Source organism: Nicotiana tabacum, unplaced genomic scaffold (assembly GCF_000715075.1).
Source record: "Nicotiana tabacum cultivar K326 unplaced genomic scaffold, ASM71507v2 Un00029, whole genome shotgun sequence".
Lineage (NCBI taxonomy): Eukaryota > Viridiplantae > Streptophyta > Magnoliopsida > Solanales > Solanaceae > Nicotiana > Nicotiana tabacum.
In genome coordinates this window covers 452,621-468,804 of record NW_027438267.1, presented here as the reverse complement: position 1 = coordinate 468,804, position 16,184 = coordinate 452,621, and the positions used below count along the sequence as shown (strand labels likewise).

Here is a 16,184-nt window from a genome sequence, read left to right as displayed (position 1 = left end):
AGTCCTATAAAAGAACGTATGCTATTGAATTCTACATCTACTGGTGAATTTTACATGACATTTACGAAAAATACCGAAAATTTACTGAACCGTACTGGTACCGAAGTGAAACCGACATGATTGGGACGGTTTCAAAAAGTCTAATTTTGGTTATACATAATAGAATAACCGAAAAATTGATATGGTACAAATTTTATGAAATAACCAGCCGAACCGAACCATTGACACCCCTATTAGGTGGTTAGGATACTGGTCACAAATGCCTAAAGAAAATCAACCAATATAATAATGCTGAAATGTGGGCAATGCCAAAGGAAAATGTACCACATTAGTTGGCATAAATCTACTAAACATCATGCAAAAGAACACACTTCAAGGATAAAATTAATTCATCGATGTTATGTGTCCATCTACGTTCAGTAAGTAAAAGGAATCAACCTGACTCCACTCAATTATCTCAAGACTGAACAGCTACTTTAAAGAAATACATACATAGAAAGAAATAGATGTTCACTGGAATTTGACCAGACATACCGTTGCATTTTGCTGTGCTGGCAACCGACCTGCCAAGACAAGCTTGGGAACCGTGAGCGCCTGCAGATGTTAAAACAACTTCCTTAAAACACCACAAGGTCCAGCTGCTATATTGTCGATCAAAGACTATGCTAAACTATTCCAATTGTAGAAGAAAGTAAAGAATGGTACCTCCGTCAAGAGAGTGCAGGTTGTAGCAAGTGTAAATGCACCACGGCCAAAGGGAAGGGCAGTAGTCCTTTGAGCAAGCTGCCATAACTGAGCCTAAAGAAAAGAAATAAGAGAATCTATGTGACAGACAGACACTCGCAGGTGTATGTGAGATGTAAAGGATAAAGTGATGCACATGGTCATATGTCACAATAACAATGTACAGCCCGACTCGACATACCATGTTGGACATGAGTCAACACCATTATCCCAAAAAGAGAATGCACTAGATAGGTCTGAGTGCTACAATATAAGAAATAAGCCAGATCACTCGATCAGCCTTTTATAGATTTTAAAAGTTAATGAAATATGTGGACAGAGACTGGAACTATCTCTGGCATGAGGGAAATAGGAAAAGAAAGGAAAAGGAACAGTATTCCGTTTTCTTCCCTTTTATTCAAGTATTGAGCACAGGGAAAAAAAGTTATAATCTGAGCCAATACATCTACTTGCCAGTCAGTTAGCTAGCTTGCCAACACCTACCAACTCTATGTACCCTAATAGGTAAATTCTGTTTACAAAGAAAACAAACAACATACCAATTGCAATCCCACATAGTGGGGTCTAGAGAGAATAGTGTGTACATAGACCTTATCCCTATCTTGTGAAGGTAGAGAGGATGTTTCCAATAGACCCTCGGCTCAAGATGTTTACAAAGAAAACATATGTAGGTTATTAGATCGGTAATTTAATAGGCAATAGTAACTTGTTGGTAGATAGTAACATAAGGACGGTCCATGGACATATAAATTGCAAGGTCAAGAGGTCAACACTCAACAGTAGTTAAAAACAACCAGCAGAAGAGAAAAAGAAGCACATGGTGACAATTTATAGGTAAAAAAGAGTGAATACCCCTAAAAAAAACCTAAACTATCACATTGTTGTTAGTTTCCTACCTAAACTAATTAGAGTCCCCAAAACCTCCTCAACTATATTCCTCTTTTAATCAAAACCTCCTCGTTGAATTATTAGAGGTGCGGCTAGTACATGTTCTTATGGCTATTTAACACCATAAAACCTCTCTAAACTATCACTTTTTGTTAGTTTCCTATCTAAACTATCTGGTGTCCGCACCCCCCCCCCCCCCCAACAATATTCACCTAAGCTAGGGTTTAATTCTGGGCATTTTGGCCAAGTAGGATGCAATGCAATGTGTTATTTCTAGCTTTAGTTGTGGTTGCGCTTTATGCTAGATTCCACTTAAATAACCATTTGTTTACATTCACTTTGCAGCAAAAAAAAAAAATCAGAAGAAAGCATATAGAGTTGCATTTCTGGGAAATCATCTTATATTACACGAACAAGATTACACAAAAAAAGATTCCACAAAGAAGAAACCAAACGGGCAGCAACTCCATTCTCTATTGTGTTTAATAAGAAGATATAAATGGGTGTTCTTTCAACAATATGGGTAAGAAATGAAAGAAGGCTAAAACAAGAAAGAGAATAAATAGTTCAGAAGAAACAAGAGAGGGAAAAAAATTCAGAGGGAAACCAAATGGAGAAATGAAAAAGAAGGGTGAAAAATGAAGAAAGGTGTAAAAATGAAGAAAACCTAGAATATAAAGGAAATCAAGAGAAAAAATAGATATAATATTTAAAAAAGGATAAGCTTAATTAGCCGTTATGCACGGCCATGTGGAGCCATTTTGATGGCTATTCATCCATCACATGCCTTTTTGCAACTTATCTCACGCATTTTGCCAGATAATAACGGGGAATTTTAAGAAAAGAGGAATATAGTTTAGGAGGCTTTGGGAACACCGGATAGTTTAAATAGGAAACTGACAAAGGTGAGATAGTTTAGCTTTTTTTTCTGGGGGGGGGGGTGGGGGGGGTGGGGGGGGTTATTCACTCAGGAAAAAAGAACTGTTGTCATTACCCTATTAGTAGCACTGGGAAAACAGGTAGCCTTATTTATAGTACATGTAGCACATTACCCAAAAAAATTGATAAAGGTGTTATCAATAAAAAGGCATCACGAAGATGCATAAAGAAACAAAAGGTTACAAAGAGAGATGACTGTCAGCTCTATTAATACAAAAAAAAAAAAAAAAAAAAAAAAGCTATACTAAGATCAGAGAGCTAACAAAGTCCAAAAAATAGTCAGTGCTAGTTACAGGGGTCATGAAGTTCCAACTAAAAAGAACATTACCAAATTATTGAAACAGTATACCTGTTGGAGGTCCTGATCTGACGCAGTTGGATTAACAGGTGTTTGAATAACGACAGGCCTAGCAGAGCATAGAAGACGTCTAACCTATGAAAGCAAAATCACTTTTTAATGATAGTGAAGAAGAATAAACAAATTACACAAGTACAGCACTCGACCATGCATGGAACTTTGTGATGAAATTAGCAAATGAATAAATCAGGTATGCCAGAGAAACTAAGTTAATGGTCTATTGACATCATCAAGTAAACACTGTGGTTTTCACATCATAAATAAAAATGACATGAAGTCAGTATTTATGACACGACAGTTAGGTTTCCCTGAAGAAATGAATGTGGATTGACTCTTTAGAGAAGAGTTATTGGATGGCCACCCAGTTGAGGGTAAGTATCACTCTCTCATCAGTTAATTCGTGAATAGCTCCTATAAGTGTGGCAAGGTTGTATTTTAGTGGAAAACAGTGCCTGCTAACATCTATTTCAGTGATGCGCAATATTAATAAACCGACCTCATTCAACCGCAGATCACGACCATAACGCAACTGGATGCCAGAGTTGAAAATATGCTCCATACCATCAGCCACAGATCCCTCAACAGAATCTACATCCTCTAGCTTGTTATCATCTGACTCTATTGTGTCAGATATTGAGGAAGGAATTGTCACCGGATGCAGGTTCAACATGTAAGGAGTGGACATACATGTCATATTTACATTAATGTGGGGCTCAAGCTCCACAGATTTTCTTGAATATGCTAAGCGTGAGAAAGCCAAATCCTCCCGGCCAAGAAGAACATAAGCAGCAGCAGGCCAATCCATTGGAGGAGATTCACGACATTTATCCAATGCCTGCATAAGAACAAAATCACCCCTTTTGTTAATAAAAAGCAAGTCAACCAAAAAAGAAAATCTTGAGTGCATGGAAACATCTGAGTATAATTTTGTAATGTGAACTGATGCAATTAAAAGGAGAAGATTGTACGTCCATTTAGGGTAAAAGATCTCATTATGCAACATCTCCGGTTGGCCTATTTGTATGTTCAAGCAAATAAATAGATCAAGAATAACCAAATTTTGCACTTCCTTATTTTGGATTGGAAACCTCAGATGTAAATTTCTTTTAGCTCTTCACTCACATCTCGAAGAGGAAGGGAAACTCCAGCAGGCAACAAGTCTAACTGCTGTAGACCTACTCTTTCTCCAACCATTGCCAAGATAGTTAGTTCCTCTGGAGTATTAAATGATCCAGATGCAACAGCACAAGAAACCCCAGAAGATAACCTTTTACCCAAAAGCTCAGCGCCACATAACAAGCTATAGAACGATACAATTTTCCGTCCCCAGTTGACAACAGAACTTCCATCTTTGAAGATCAAAGATGGGAGATGACTGATACTAGCAGAACTACACCCATGCTTCAAGCAGGACTCAAGCCACCTGAATAAACTAGGAGGAATTTTCTTGGGGGATGAGGTGAGAGATACTTCACGGCCTTTTGAGAGGCAAGGAAAGTCGCGTATATAATGATCCAAGTAGCAATCTTCGTGCAGGAAAGCAGCAATATCACATAATAGAACCACCAGAAGACCCAAATCTCTGCATTAAGTTTAGTATTTTAAGTGGATACCACATGAGATTATGGAAGCGCAATAAGCGAAAGAGATTTTACTAACACATCAGAAAAAACTGCAGAAGTCAATGAGTTAATACAGGAAAAAATTGCTCTTTATCTACAAATATATTTTGAACTGTTAACATCAAGTCCAACTCACAGTGTTGATCCATTGGCAAGATATATTTTACCCACTAGAAAATCAATTAACCAGCAGAGACATTCCACCTCCCTCCCCTGGGAAAGGAAGGTGGCAATGGCATATAAAGTCATTCATCTCATATTAAATAAAGTTTCCAACTAACAAGCAACGCGAGTTCCAAATCAAAATTACCCCAAAATATCAAGCTTAGAGTTGCAAGCTAACGAAACCAAAAGAAAATTCATGCACAACTTACTTGTCTTTTTTTCTTTTTTTTCTTTTTTTCTTTTTTCGTTTTTCTCCTTTTGGATCTTCTGACATAACATTAGCTATCGGTATGCCATATTGGTCGGGATCAGCACATCATGGAAGGTTACCCTAAATTTCAGCCAGATAGATTATATTACAGCAAACAGAGCTCATTTCTAGAGAATCTTGCATTTTTACTTTTACAAGATATGGTTATTGGATAGCAAACAAGTCGTTAGAAGTAAAAACAAAGGACTCCACAGAAATCTCAAACAACCTATGTAATGTGAAACCATCTTCTCTTTTTCCTTTTTTTCCTATTTATTTGCAAGAGCAATGCAGATCACTACATATAGAATCTGGTCAATCTGTATCTCCAGAAATATGATAAAATTGTGAAAAAAGCATTAAAAATTTCACAACTAAAATACTTCTACTCAGAGATATTAATTACAAGATTTTATTCAACTCTGAAGGCAGATAAGCTAAAGCTTTAGCCACTGTGTGCACCATTTGCCACTCCAATTCACAGACCAACATTACAAAAATAGTGGCTTAGAGATACGACTGTTAAATCAGCAGGATAGCTCAAAACTTTCTCAGTAGTCATCTTATCCAACTAGAATGACGACGCAAATGTCGTGACATCGGTCACCATTGAATTATATTCACTGGCACCAGTCTGATAGACTGATACTATAAAAGCTCCAAGACTTTACTATATTGCCTTCTTATGTATCCTGAAGAAGGGCTCCAAATTCAGGTAAAAAGATCAAAAGATATCTAAGAGAGTGTTGGTTTTATTTCTTTTGGGACAAACAGACAGATCTACAACACATACATTGAAAAAGGGCATCACAGCTCACTGTATATAAATACAATAATTTGGAGAGACAATGGGCATCAAAGCTGAATTAACAGCAGATCTGAAATATCAGATTTAGGAAACTTTCTCCAAAGGTCAAATGTGAGAGGATCTGGAACTGACTCCTGAGTCCTATCTTTCCCCGTGTTTCTTTTCTTTCAGGTAACACAGATAGACCAACATTATTTTTGATAAACATAGGAGGATATGTAGTAGGCTGTAAATATGACAACTTAAATTCCAGATTAGGTTTCCTTGTACTTGAAATGCATAAATGTTTCAGGAACTGACTCCTTTTTCCCCTCTGATTGTTGTCTATCCAGAGAAAGCACAATGTTCCTTAGCAATAGTACTTGTAGAGAAGCATAAAGAACTAGTGTTAACAGCGCAAATGAAAGAATGAACATAAAAGATGGTTTAAAATGACAAATGAGCTGATGAAACAATAAATGTAAACAGGAATGTTACCGTTTACGGAGGTTGTTTAGTTTCAAACTTTCGTATACAGTATGCAGTGTATCTAGGGTCTCTGCCAGCAATTCTGCATACAACGAACTTTCAGCATTATGTGACGTATCCACGAATGATCCAGGTGAATACGATCCCTGCTGATCAATTGAAGTTTCTGAAAATCCAGATATAGGATAGCTTTTGCTGTATTGCTTATGATATCTGCTGTTAATAAGGAACTCCCATGAAGAGCATGAAACAGAATCTGAAAGCTTTTCAGAATTATGACTAGACTCTTTGCATATTTGTGATATTACACTTTGAAAGGACTCCCACTCAGAATCAGCAGTCAGATCCGTCCTACTCAGATATGCTTGATCACCATTGCGCCAAAGAAGAACAAGAAAGTGATTATACAAAGTAGAGCTCATCCCCTCCGCCAATGCAGTGATGCAATCATTTGCCAAGGACGATGATGGATTGCGTCGCCAAGTACATCGGTAAATCTGAAATGCCAAAATAAAGCGGGAAATCATAATTCCATCCTGGTTAGAACTTAGAAACTCAACTGACCTATATCAGACTATATATGGTTATCAAAATTAACAGATAAGGGATGATAACTTAAAGAAGACTGTCTTGATCCTCCATCCAGCACCCCCCCCCCCCCCCGGGTCTCTCTTTGGCTCCTTCCCATCAAAAACATCAATCCACCAGGGTAAAGACCTCGCACAATACCACTCCATTTTGGATCCATCTCTTTTCTCAACATTGTCTTCAGATGTGAGATTTTAAGTTGGTGATAACAGGTTCTAATCTCTCTGTCCTATTTTCTTACTCTCACATTTTTATCCGTGAGGGATTTAAGAGCTATGGAGCACTAACAGCTGTGTTTGCAGCCCCTCTCTTCTACAGTCTATCTTCTCTTCCAGAAATACTGGTGTTTATTGGTGCTGGAATATGAAAGTCTCCTCTTTCTCCAAATAACTTCTCATAAGAATAAGTTTTTCAGCAGAAAATGTTAGTAAAAAAGAGCAGCCCGGTGCACTAAGCTCCCGCTATGCGCGGGGTCCGGGGAAAATGTTGTAGTAAATTTGAAAATGAAAACTTTTTCCAAACTGTATAAGCCCCAACCACAATGTGGAGAAAGAGAGAAACAACTAATAATCTACATCTATTTCCCAACTATCTAACTTATTCAGCCAGTAAAATGTCATAATTATCGAGTTAGTAAAACTACATGAGACTTGGGAAACAGTAAGTATCGACAACATAGCTAAAATCAAAACGAGACTTTGCAGCACAAGTAGAACCTATAACAGTGAGTTGAAGATATTCAAAAATGCCGGACAAAAGAAGAAACTTTTACAATAGGGACAACTTGGCACCACAACAGGCCCTGAAAGGAGAAGGTACGTTGAAACGCCAACAGGCGTGAATTATATTGGCTTTACCTGAATAGCGGCCAATTTGGGAACGCCCACATATCGTCTCTCTGTGGGACTTCTTCCCTCTTCAAATCAATGCTTTATAGATAGGCATCTTCTTTATTACTTTTTCGATTATGGACCTGTTAGTCATTGTTAGAATAGTTATGTAACCCTAATCCCATATGTATTAGGAGTAGGATATGTTATGTATATATATAGGGCTCATTGTATCATGTTTAACATATGTGAATAATATCAATCATATTTTCTCTCGTGTATTCTCACATGGTATCAGAGCTTTAGTGAGAAACCTATCGTTGTGCATCATTCCAGCGACTTCCGGGAAGAAAGACCTCATCGCCGTGCAATTTTCCGGTGACTTAGAAGGCTGCCCGTAATCACATCAATTTCTGTTGGTGTATGCAAAAAACCAACACCACCACAAGACTCCTCAAGCTCCGGCGACCAAACCCCAGTAAACCCCACCGGAAAACTCCCTTACACGCGCCAGAACTTCCCGACGAGATCCAACATACGCGCCCAACGCGCCGGCGCGTGAACACTGTTCCGACCATTTTTTGAAAATCTTCCAGTTGGACAGTCGGATCGCCTAGTAATTCCGAGTCTATCCATACCTTTTTCGTTTGATTCCGACCACTTTGAGTTTTTCCGATGAATACACAGACTTTTTCCGGCAGCTACAGTAATTTTCCGGCAAAAACAGTGTTTCCTTCATCTGTTTCAGCGAGTTGTCAGTTAATTCTTTCTGTTATTTGGTGATAATCCAATGATGTCTTTGGGAGTCGATGCTTTCGGGTCTAAAAACCCGAGTTCTGGCAGTTCCGGTGTTATGATTACTTAGCTTGGGCTTCGTCTGTCGAGTTGTGGTGTAGAGGTCAAGGAGTTCAAGATCATTTAACAAAAAAGGCTAGCGAAGGTGATGAAAAGGCCAAAACACTTTTGGGAGAAGGTCGATGCTCAGTTATGTAGTATTTTGTGGCGATCTATTGATTCCAAATTGATGCCCTTGTTCCGTCCATTCCAGACATGTTAATTTAGTTTGGGAAAAGGCTCGTCATTTATACACTAATGATATATCTCGTTTCTATGATGTAATATCGCGAATGACAAGCTTGAAGAAACGGGTATTGGATATGTCTACTTAATTGGGACAGTACAGGCAGTCATGGAAGAATTTGAGACGTTGATGCCAATTTCTGCTAGTATTGAAAAGCAACAAGAGCAACAACAGAAGATGTTTCTAGTTCTTACACTCGCTGGACTCCCTAATGACCTTGATTCAGTACGTGACCAGATTTTGGCTAGTTCGACTGTCCCCAAAGTTGATGAATTATTCTCTCAATTACTTCGCCTTGCTGCAGCACCAAATCACCCAGTGAGCTCATCACAGACACTTGACTTATCTGTCCTCGTATCCCAGTCAGTGGACAATCGGGCATCTCAAACTATGGAGAATAGACGAGGAGGAGGTCATTTTGGAAGATCTAGACCCAAGTGCTCTTATTGTCATAAACTTGGACACACTCGTGACGTGTGCTATTCTTTACATGGTCGCCCACCCAAAAATGCTTATGTTGCTCAGACCGAGACTACAGGTAAACAGGGATTTTCTTTATCTGAAGGGGAGTATAATGAGTTCCTTCAATATCGAGCAAGTGAGCAGACATCTCCACAAGTAGCCTCTGTTGCTCAGACTGATACTTTTGTTGCTGGTAATTCTTTTGCTTGTGTTTCTCAGTCTAGTACTCTTGGACAATGGGTTGTGGACTCAGCCGCTTCTATCATATCTCTAGTAATAAATCACTTTTGTCAAATATTGCGTATTCACAGTCTCTTCCCACTGTTACTTTAGCCAATAGGTCTCAAACTAAAGCAAAAGGTGTTGGACAAGCGAATCCCCTACCCTGTCACTCTAGATTCCGTTCTTTATGTCCCTGGCTGTCCTTTTAATCTTGCATCTGTTAGTCGTTTGACTCGTGCCCTCCATTATGGTATATATTTTATTGATGATTCTTTTATTATGCAGGACCACAGTACGGGACAGACGATTGGAACAAGACTTGAATCAGAAGGCCTTTACTACCTTAACTCACTCAATTCCTCCAAAGCATGTCTAGTTACAGATCCTCCGGACCTAATTCACAGACGTTTAGGACATCCAAGTTTATCCAAGCTTCAGAAGATGGTGCCTAGTTTGTCTAGTTTATCCACATTAGAATGTGAGTCATGTCAGCTCAGGAAACATACCCGAGCCTCCTTTCCTCGTAGTATTGAGAGTCATACAGAGTCTGTTTTTTCTTTAGTTCATTCTGATATATGGGGTCCTAGTAGAGTCAATTCAACCTTGGGATTTCGTTATTTTGTTAGTTTCATTGATGATCATTCAAGATGTACTTGGATTTTCTTAATGAAAGATCGTTCGGAGTTGTTTTCTATATTCCAGAATTCATGTGCTGAAATTAAAAATCAATTTGGTGTTTCCATTCGACTTTCGCAGTGATAATGCCTTAGAATATTTATCCTCTCAATTTCAGCAGTTTATGACTTCTCAAGGAACTATTCATCAGACCTCTTGTCCTTATACCCCTCAGCAAAATGGGGTTGCAGAGGGAAAGAATAGGCACATTATTGAGACTGCTCGCACACTTCTCATTGAATCTCATGTTCCGTTGCGTTTTTGGGGCGATGCAGTTCTCACAGCTTGTTATTTGGTTAATCGGATGCCTTCATCTCCCATCCAGAATCAGATTCCGTATGCAGTATTGTTTCCCCAGTCACCCTTATACTCTATTCCCCCTCGTGCTTTTGGGAGCACTTGTTTCATTCATAACTTAGCCCCTGGAAAAGATAAGTTAGCTCCCCGTGCTCTCAAGTATGTCTTCCTTGGTTATTCTCATGTTCAGAAGGGATATCGTTGTTACTCACCTGATCTTCATAGGTACTTTATGTCCTCTGAGGTCACATTTTTTGAGTCTAAACCTTTCTTTACCTCTTCTGACCATTCTGACCACCTTGATATATCTGAGGTCTTACCTATACCGACTTTTGAGGAGTCTACTATAGCCCCTCCTTCACCTTCCGCCACAAAAGTCTTACCCGAGTCTATAGCTCCTCCTTCACCTTCCGCTACAAAAGTCTTACAATTTCCTACCATTGGAGAGTCTAGTGTGGCTCCCCTTAGACTCTCTGCCACAGGAACACCACTCTTGACATATCATCGTCGTCCGCACCCAGCATCAGGCCCAGCTGATTCACGTCCTGCACCTGACCCTGCTCCTACTGCGGACTTGTCTCTTCCTAGTACACCTATTGCACTTCGGAAAGGTATACGGACCACCCTTAATCCTAATCCCCATTATGTTGGTTTAAGTTATCATCGTTTGTCATCACCCTATTATGTTTTTCTATCTTCTTTGTCCTCTGTTTCCATCCCTAAGTCTACAGGTGAAGCATTGTCTCATCCAGGATGGCGACAGGCTATGATTGACGAGATGTCTGCTTTACATACGAGTGGTACTTGGGAGCTCGTCCCTCTTCCTTCAGGTAAATCTACTGTTGGTTATCGTTGGGTGTATGCAGTCAAGGTTGGTCCGGATGGTAAGGTTGATCGTCTTAAGGCTCGTCTTGTTGCCAAGGGATATACTCAGATATTTGGGCTCGATTACAGTGATGCCTTCTCTCCCGTGGCTAAGATAGCATCAGTCCGCCTTTTTTCTATCCATGGCTATTGTTCGCCATTGGCCCCTCTACCAGCTAGACATTAAGAATGTTTTTTTACACGGTGACCTTGAGGATGAAGTTTATATGGAGCAACCACCTAGGTTTGTTGCTCAGGGGGAGTCTCGTGGCCTTGCATGTCGCTTGCGCCGGTCACTTTATGGTCTAAAGCAATCTCCTCGAGCCTGGTTTGCTAAGTTCAGCACAGTTACCCAGGAATTTGGCATGATTCGGAGTGAAGCTGATCACTCTGCATTTTATCGGCATTCTGCTTCAAGTATCTGTATTTATCTGGTGGTCTATGTTGACGACATTGTTATTAGCGGCAATGACCAGGATGGTATTACTAAATTGAAGCAACATCTCTTTTAACACTTTCAGACTAAGGATCTGGGCAAACTAAAGTATTTTTGGGGTATTGAGGTCGCTCTGTCTAGCTCAGTATTGTGATCTCACAACAAAAGTATGCCTTAGATATTCTTGAGGAGACAGGAATGACAGGTTGTAGACCTGTTGACACTCCGATGGATCCGAATTCTAAACTTCTGCCAGGACAGGGGGAGCCTCTTAGCGATTCTGCAAGATATAGGCGGTTGGTTGATAAATTAAATTACCTTACAGTGACAAGACCTGACATTTCCTTTCCTGTGAGTGTTGTGAGTCAGTTTATGGATTCTCCGTGTGATAGTCATTGGGATGCAGTTGTTCGTATTCTTCGGTATATAAAATCAGCTCCAGGCAAAGGTTTATTGTTTGAGGATCGTGGCCATGAGCAGATCGTTGGATACTCAGATGCTGATTGGGCAGGATCACCTTCTTATAGACGTTCTACTTCTGGATATTGTGTCTTAGTAGGAGGAAATTTGGTATCTTGGAAGAGCAAGAAACAAAATGTGGTTGCTCGGTCTAGTGCAGAAGCAGAATATCGATCAGTGGCTATGGCGACATGTGAGCTAATTTGGATCAAACAGTTGCTCAAGGAGTTAAAATTTGGTGAGATTAGTCAGATGGGACTTGTGTGTGATAATCAAGCTATTCTTCATATTGTGTTAAATCCAGTGTTCCATGAGAGAACTAAACACATTGAGATTGACTGTTAATTTGTCGGAGAAAAGATACTCTCGGGAGATATTGCTACAAAGTTTGTGAAGTCCAATGATCAGCTTGCAGATATTTTCACCAAGTCTCTCACTGGTCCTCGTATTAACTACATATGTAACAAGCTCGGTACATATGATTTATATGCACCAGCTTGAGGGGGAGTTTTAGAATAGTTATGTAACCCTAATCCCATATGTATTAGGAGTAGGATATGTTATGTATATATATATAGGGTTCATTATATCATGTTTAACATATGTGAATAATATCAATCATATTTTCTCCCGTGTATTCTCACAGTCATAAAGATATTTATCGTTCCTGAATCAGCTTCACCTTAATTATTAGTATTTGAACAAGAAGTGGGATGATTAGGCCGAAGTGGTTGGCGAGGTTGTAATGCCTTCTGGCTATCCTATGCCTTAAAACTGAATTTTCCCTAAATTTGCAGTGGAAAAATGCACTATCACAATTCTAATATGGATGCTCCTTTAGAGAGAAATAGATATTCTAGATTGCCAAAAATCATTTCAAAGGGGAAAATAAGATGGATGACATAATGCAAATAACTGAGAGCACGAATGTATTTCCAGCTTCAAATAGCCACAAAAGCAGAAAGAATGATCTCCTTCTAGGAATCTACACTTAAGCCCAGGCATAGCAATTTTTCCAGCATTTTAAAGCCTATGATTGCAAAAAAGAAACAAAAGAAATAAAGGTAGGAGGATAACTTGAGAACTGCATCTCTTATTTTTTTCTTATTCCATTCAAACAGTGTAATCCCTAATAGTGCTACTTCAACATGACAGTTTGTCGCAAATAAAAATACATGTATCAATTGTCACCTAGACGACGGCAAAAGCAACGAAAGACCATCTTCTTCAAATTACACATTTCAAAAGCTACTTGAACAATGATTTTAGCCATCAGAAAGGAAAATATACCATTTAACTCCTCTGTTTCTATAGAATGAAGGTCCTCAGTACTAACCTATTGCCCAAACAATTTCATTGAAATTTTATGTGGTATAGAAATTTAGTGATTCATCCTAGCCATCTAAAGCTCAATGAAGGTAAAACCAGATATAGACTCACAATCTCGTTATCTGATGTCAGTCCCATCATTAGTAACAATCACAATATGGGATGCAAAAGTCACAATGAAGAACTTACAAACTACTTCAGCCTCAAATAACAAAAGCTAAATACAGTCAGCAACCATACCCGTCCACTGTTCACAATTACATTGATACGCTCCTCAACAGCATCGGCTAACCCAACAATTTTAGGATCATGCAAAATCTGATCTTTGCCAAGGGAAGACAACTTGAATCTACAAAGGCATTGCTTCCCGGACTGCAATTTTAAAAGGTAAAACATCATATTTCATGAAGAAATGAAAACATCAGATACTAAGCGAAAGTGACGTGCGAAGGTGATGACATCCTTCCACAAATAATTTTGTGATGAATTAAGTGGTATACAAAAGTGAATTAAAATTTCTAAATACTTTTTATCACAATGTGGATGATCATAGGGTTTTTTTCCTACACTGAGGGGTCGTTTTGTTACCAGGATGGGATTAGATAAGGATATCCCATGGAATTAGCTAACCCATATAATCCCACCATTTTGTACGGACCAATTAATACTCTTAACCAAACGCGGGATAAAATAATCCCGCATTTTATCCCGAGTTTGTTATCCCTTACCCACCGAAATGACCCCTGAGTTCTTTAGACATAAAAGCACATCAGAACCTCAAAAGGACATGTTCACATAGGATTGGTACGATATTGAAAATCTTGCAATATCATTCTCATGTCCTACACCCATCTAAACAATGTGCCAAGGCAAAGGTGAAATTTCCTCAAGAAGCCAAAATGTGTTTCACTGGAAAATAAACCATGACACCATCTATGTCAAGCTTGAAAACATCAGGATAACTAAACAACTACCAGGTTTACATGTCCCAGATTGTAAATTTTGGCAGGAACAGAAAGGGGACAGAAACGGGAAAAAAGAAAGGAGGAGAATAAAAAGAAGACTTGCTCTCCTCCCACGTTAAACCTGCTCCACAATGACCTGACCCTACCCCAAGCAAACTTCAAAAGAGAATGCATCTACTCTAAGCTCTTCAAAAGAAGAATCTAATGGATGAGTTCCAATAAAGGATTCAAATATCAATCAATCAATTATCTAAGCCACAGTAATTTAGCTTGGCATCAGCTATATGAATAATCATCTATATCCATGTCACTTTATTCAGGTCTATTTCATTCCAATACCAAATAATTTGCATGTTAACACAAATTAGGGGTTCTCTAAATCTAGAAATTCTCTAAATCTCATACATACTGATACACGGATATAAGAGTTATAACACGACTTCTGACAAAGAATGGACCTAATGTAAGTGTAACAATAACGAAGCCTTAATATCAGCCCATTTGGATCGTCTATACGGATCTTTTGCTTCAATTGTGTTCTATTTTTAGCTAAAGCTGCATCAATTTTGAGAGATTATATGTTTTTGAAACTTACCTCCATGTAATTTTAAATCTATATCATCTCATTTTTATAACAGTGGTGTTTGAACCACCCTGTCTATACCTCAACTAATCCACTGGGTACCTGCATCCTCCGATGGTATATGTACAAGGTAACTCGGTCCATCAATTTTTTTTAAATGCAAATAAGAATTCATCGATAATAAATAGTCCAGCACTAAGCTAGTACTTAACCAAGACAAAGTCAGAACCCCTCCCCCACCCCACCCCACCCTGAAAAAAAAGGGTCCCTACATTGTTAAGCTTCTTCAAATCGCATACCATTCTTCTTGCACTACGGATGATTATAGTGATTGTGTTGGTTCAGATCTATCTTTCCTTCGGAACCTTGGCGAAGGTTGTTTCCCTTGCCAAGAAGGATTCTCCAGCATTATCACTCAAGACTTGGACTTGGAATCCAACCATCTTTTTTTTATTGTGCGATTTCTTTCATCTATCACGTAATTTTCCTAAAAGATAGTCTTTTGAATATCTGAAAAGTCAATACACAGACTTCACGAGTTCGTCTAATCTATCGTGTCATTCATCCAAACCTCTGAGCCTAGATATATGAATTATCTACGTTTAGATACTATGATCCCAACTAATCCAGCTTCGTCTTCATTCTTCTTATACTGACAAAATTTGCGCGCATATGTACTTTCTTACTTACTTCTACTTATTCTAAAACTCTTACATGAGTGTTTTCCCATAATTCTAACTTTTAGTTGATCCTTTGTGAGTTTCACCAAATAACACAATAACATTTGCAAATAGCATACGTCTATTATTGGTTAGCTCATCTATAATTCTAGAGAAAAGAAGAAGTGTTGAAGGCAGATCCTTAGTGTAAGCCCACAGTTACAGAAAACTTCCTCTATCTTTTCAATGTTCTCGCGCTTATAACCACTCAGTTATACTAGTCCTTTACTCAATGAACAAAAAATGAAAATATCCTTTCATCCAAAATCAAGTTTTGTATTTGTATGAATAACCTCTTGTAATGTATTTGACAATGCAAATTATCAACACTTACTTCCAGCTTTCTCTAGGAAACCTTCTACCATCTAGAAAGAAATCAAAAAGCTACACAAATCATAATGACAATCATGCAAAAATTTAAAAGGAAAAATA

General features: G+C 38.6%; 1 protein-coding gene across 2 annotated transcripts in view; it reads right to left on the bottom strand.

Annotated features, from left to right (window-relative positions):
* Positions 1–16,184, bottom strand: part of LOC142178902 (anaphase-promoting complex subunit 1-like) — a 29,574-nt gene that overhangs the window by 7,485 nt on the left and 5,905 nt on the right. For both annotated transcript variants that reach the window (XM_075248711.1, XM_075248712.1), the window contains exons 9-15: positions 13,726–13,857; positions 6,252–6,739; positions 4,052–4,511; positions 3,426–3,764; positions 2,921–3,004; positions 706–798; positions 535–594 (exon numbers count right to left, since the gene is read on the bottom strand). In XM_075248711.1, the coding sequence (XP_075104812.1) occupies positions 535–594; positions 706–798; positions 2,921–3,004; positions 3,426–3,764; positions 4,052–4,511; positions 6,252–6,739; positions 13,726–13,857 (1,656 nt within the window). The remainder of the gene's footprint in view (positions 1–534; positions 595–705; positions 799–2,920; positions 3,005–3,425; positions 3,765–4,051; positions 4,512–6,251; positions 6,740–13,725; positions 13,858–16,184) is intronic.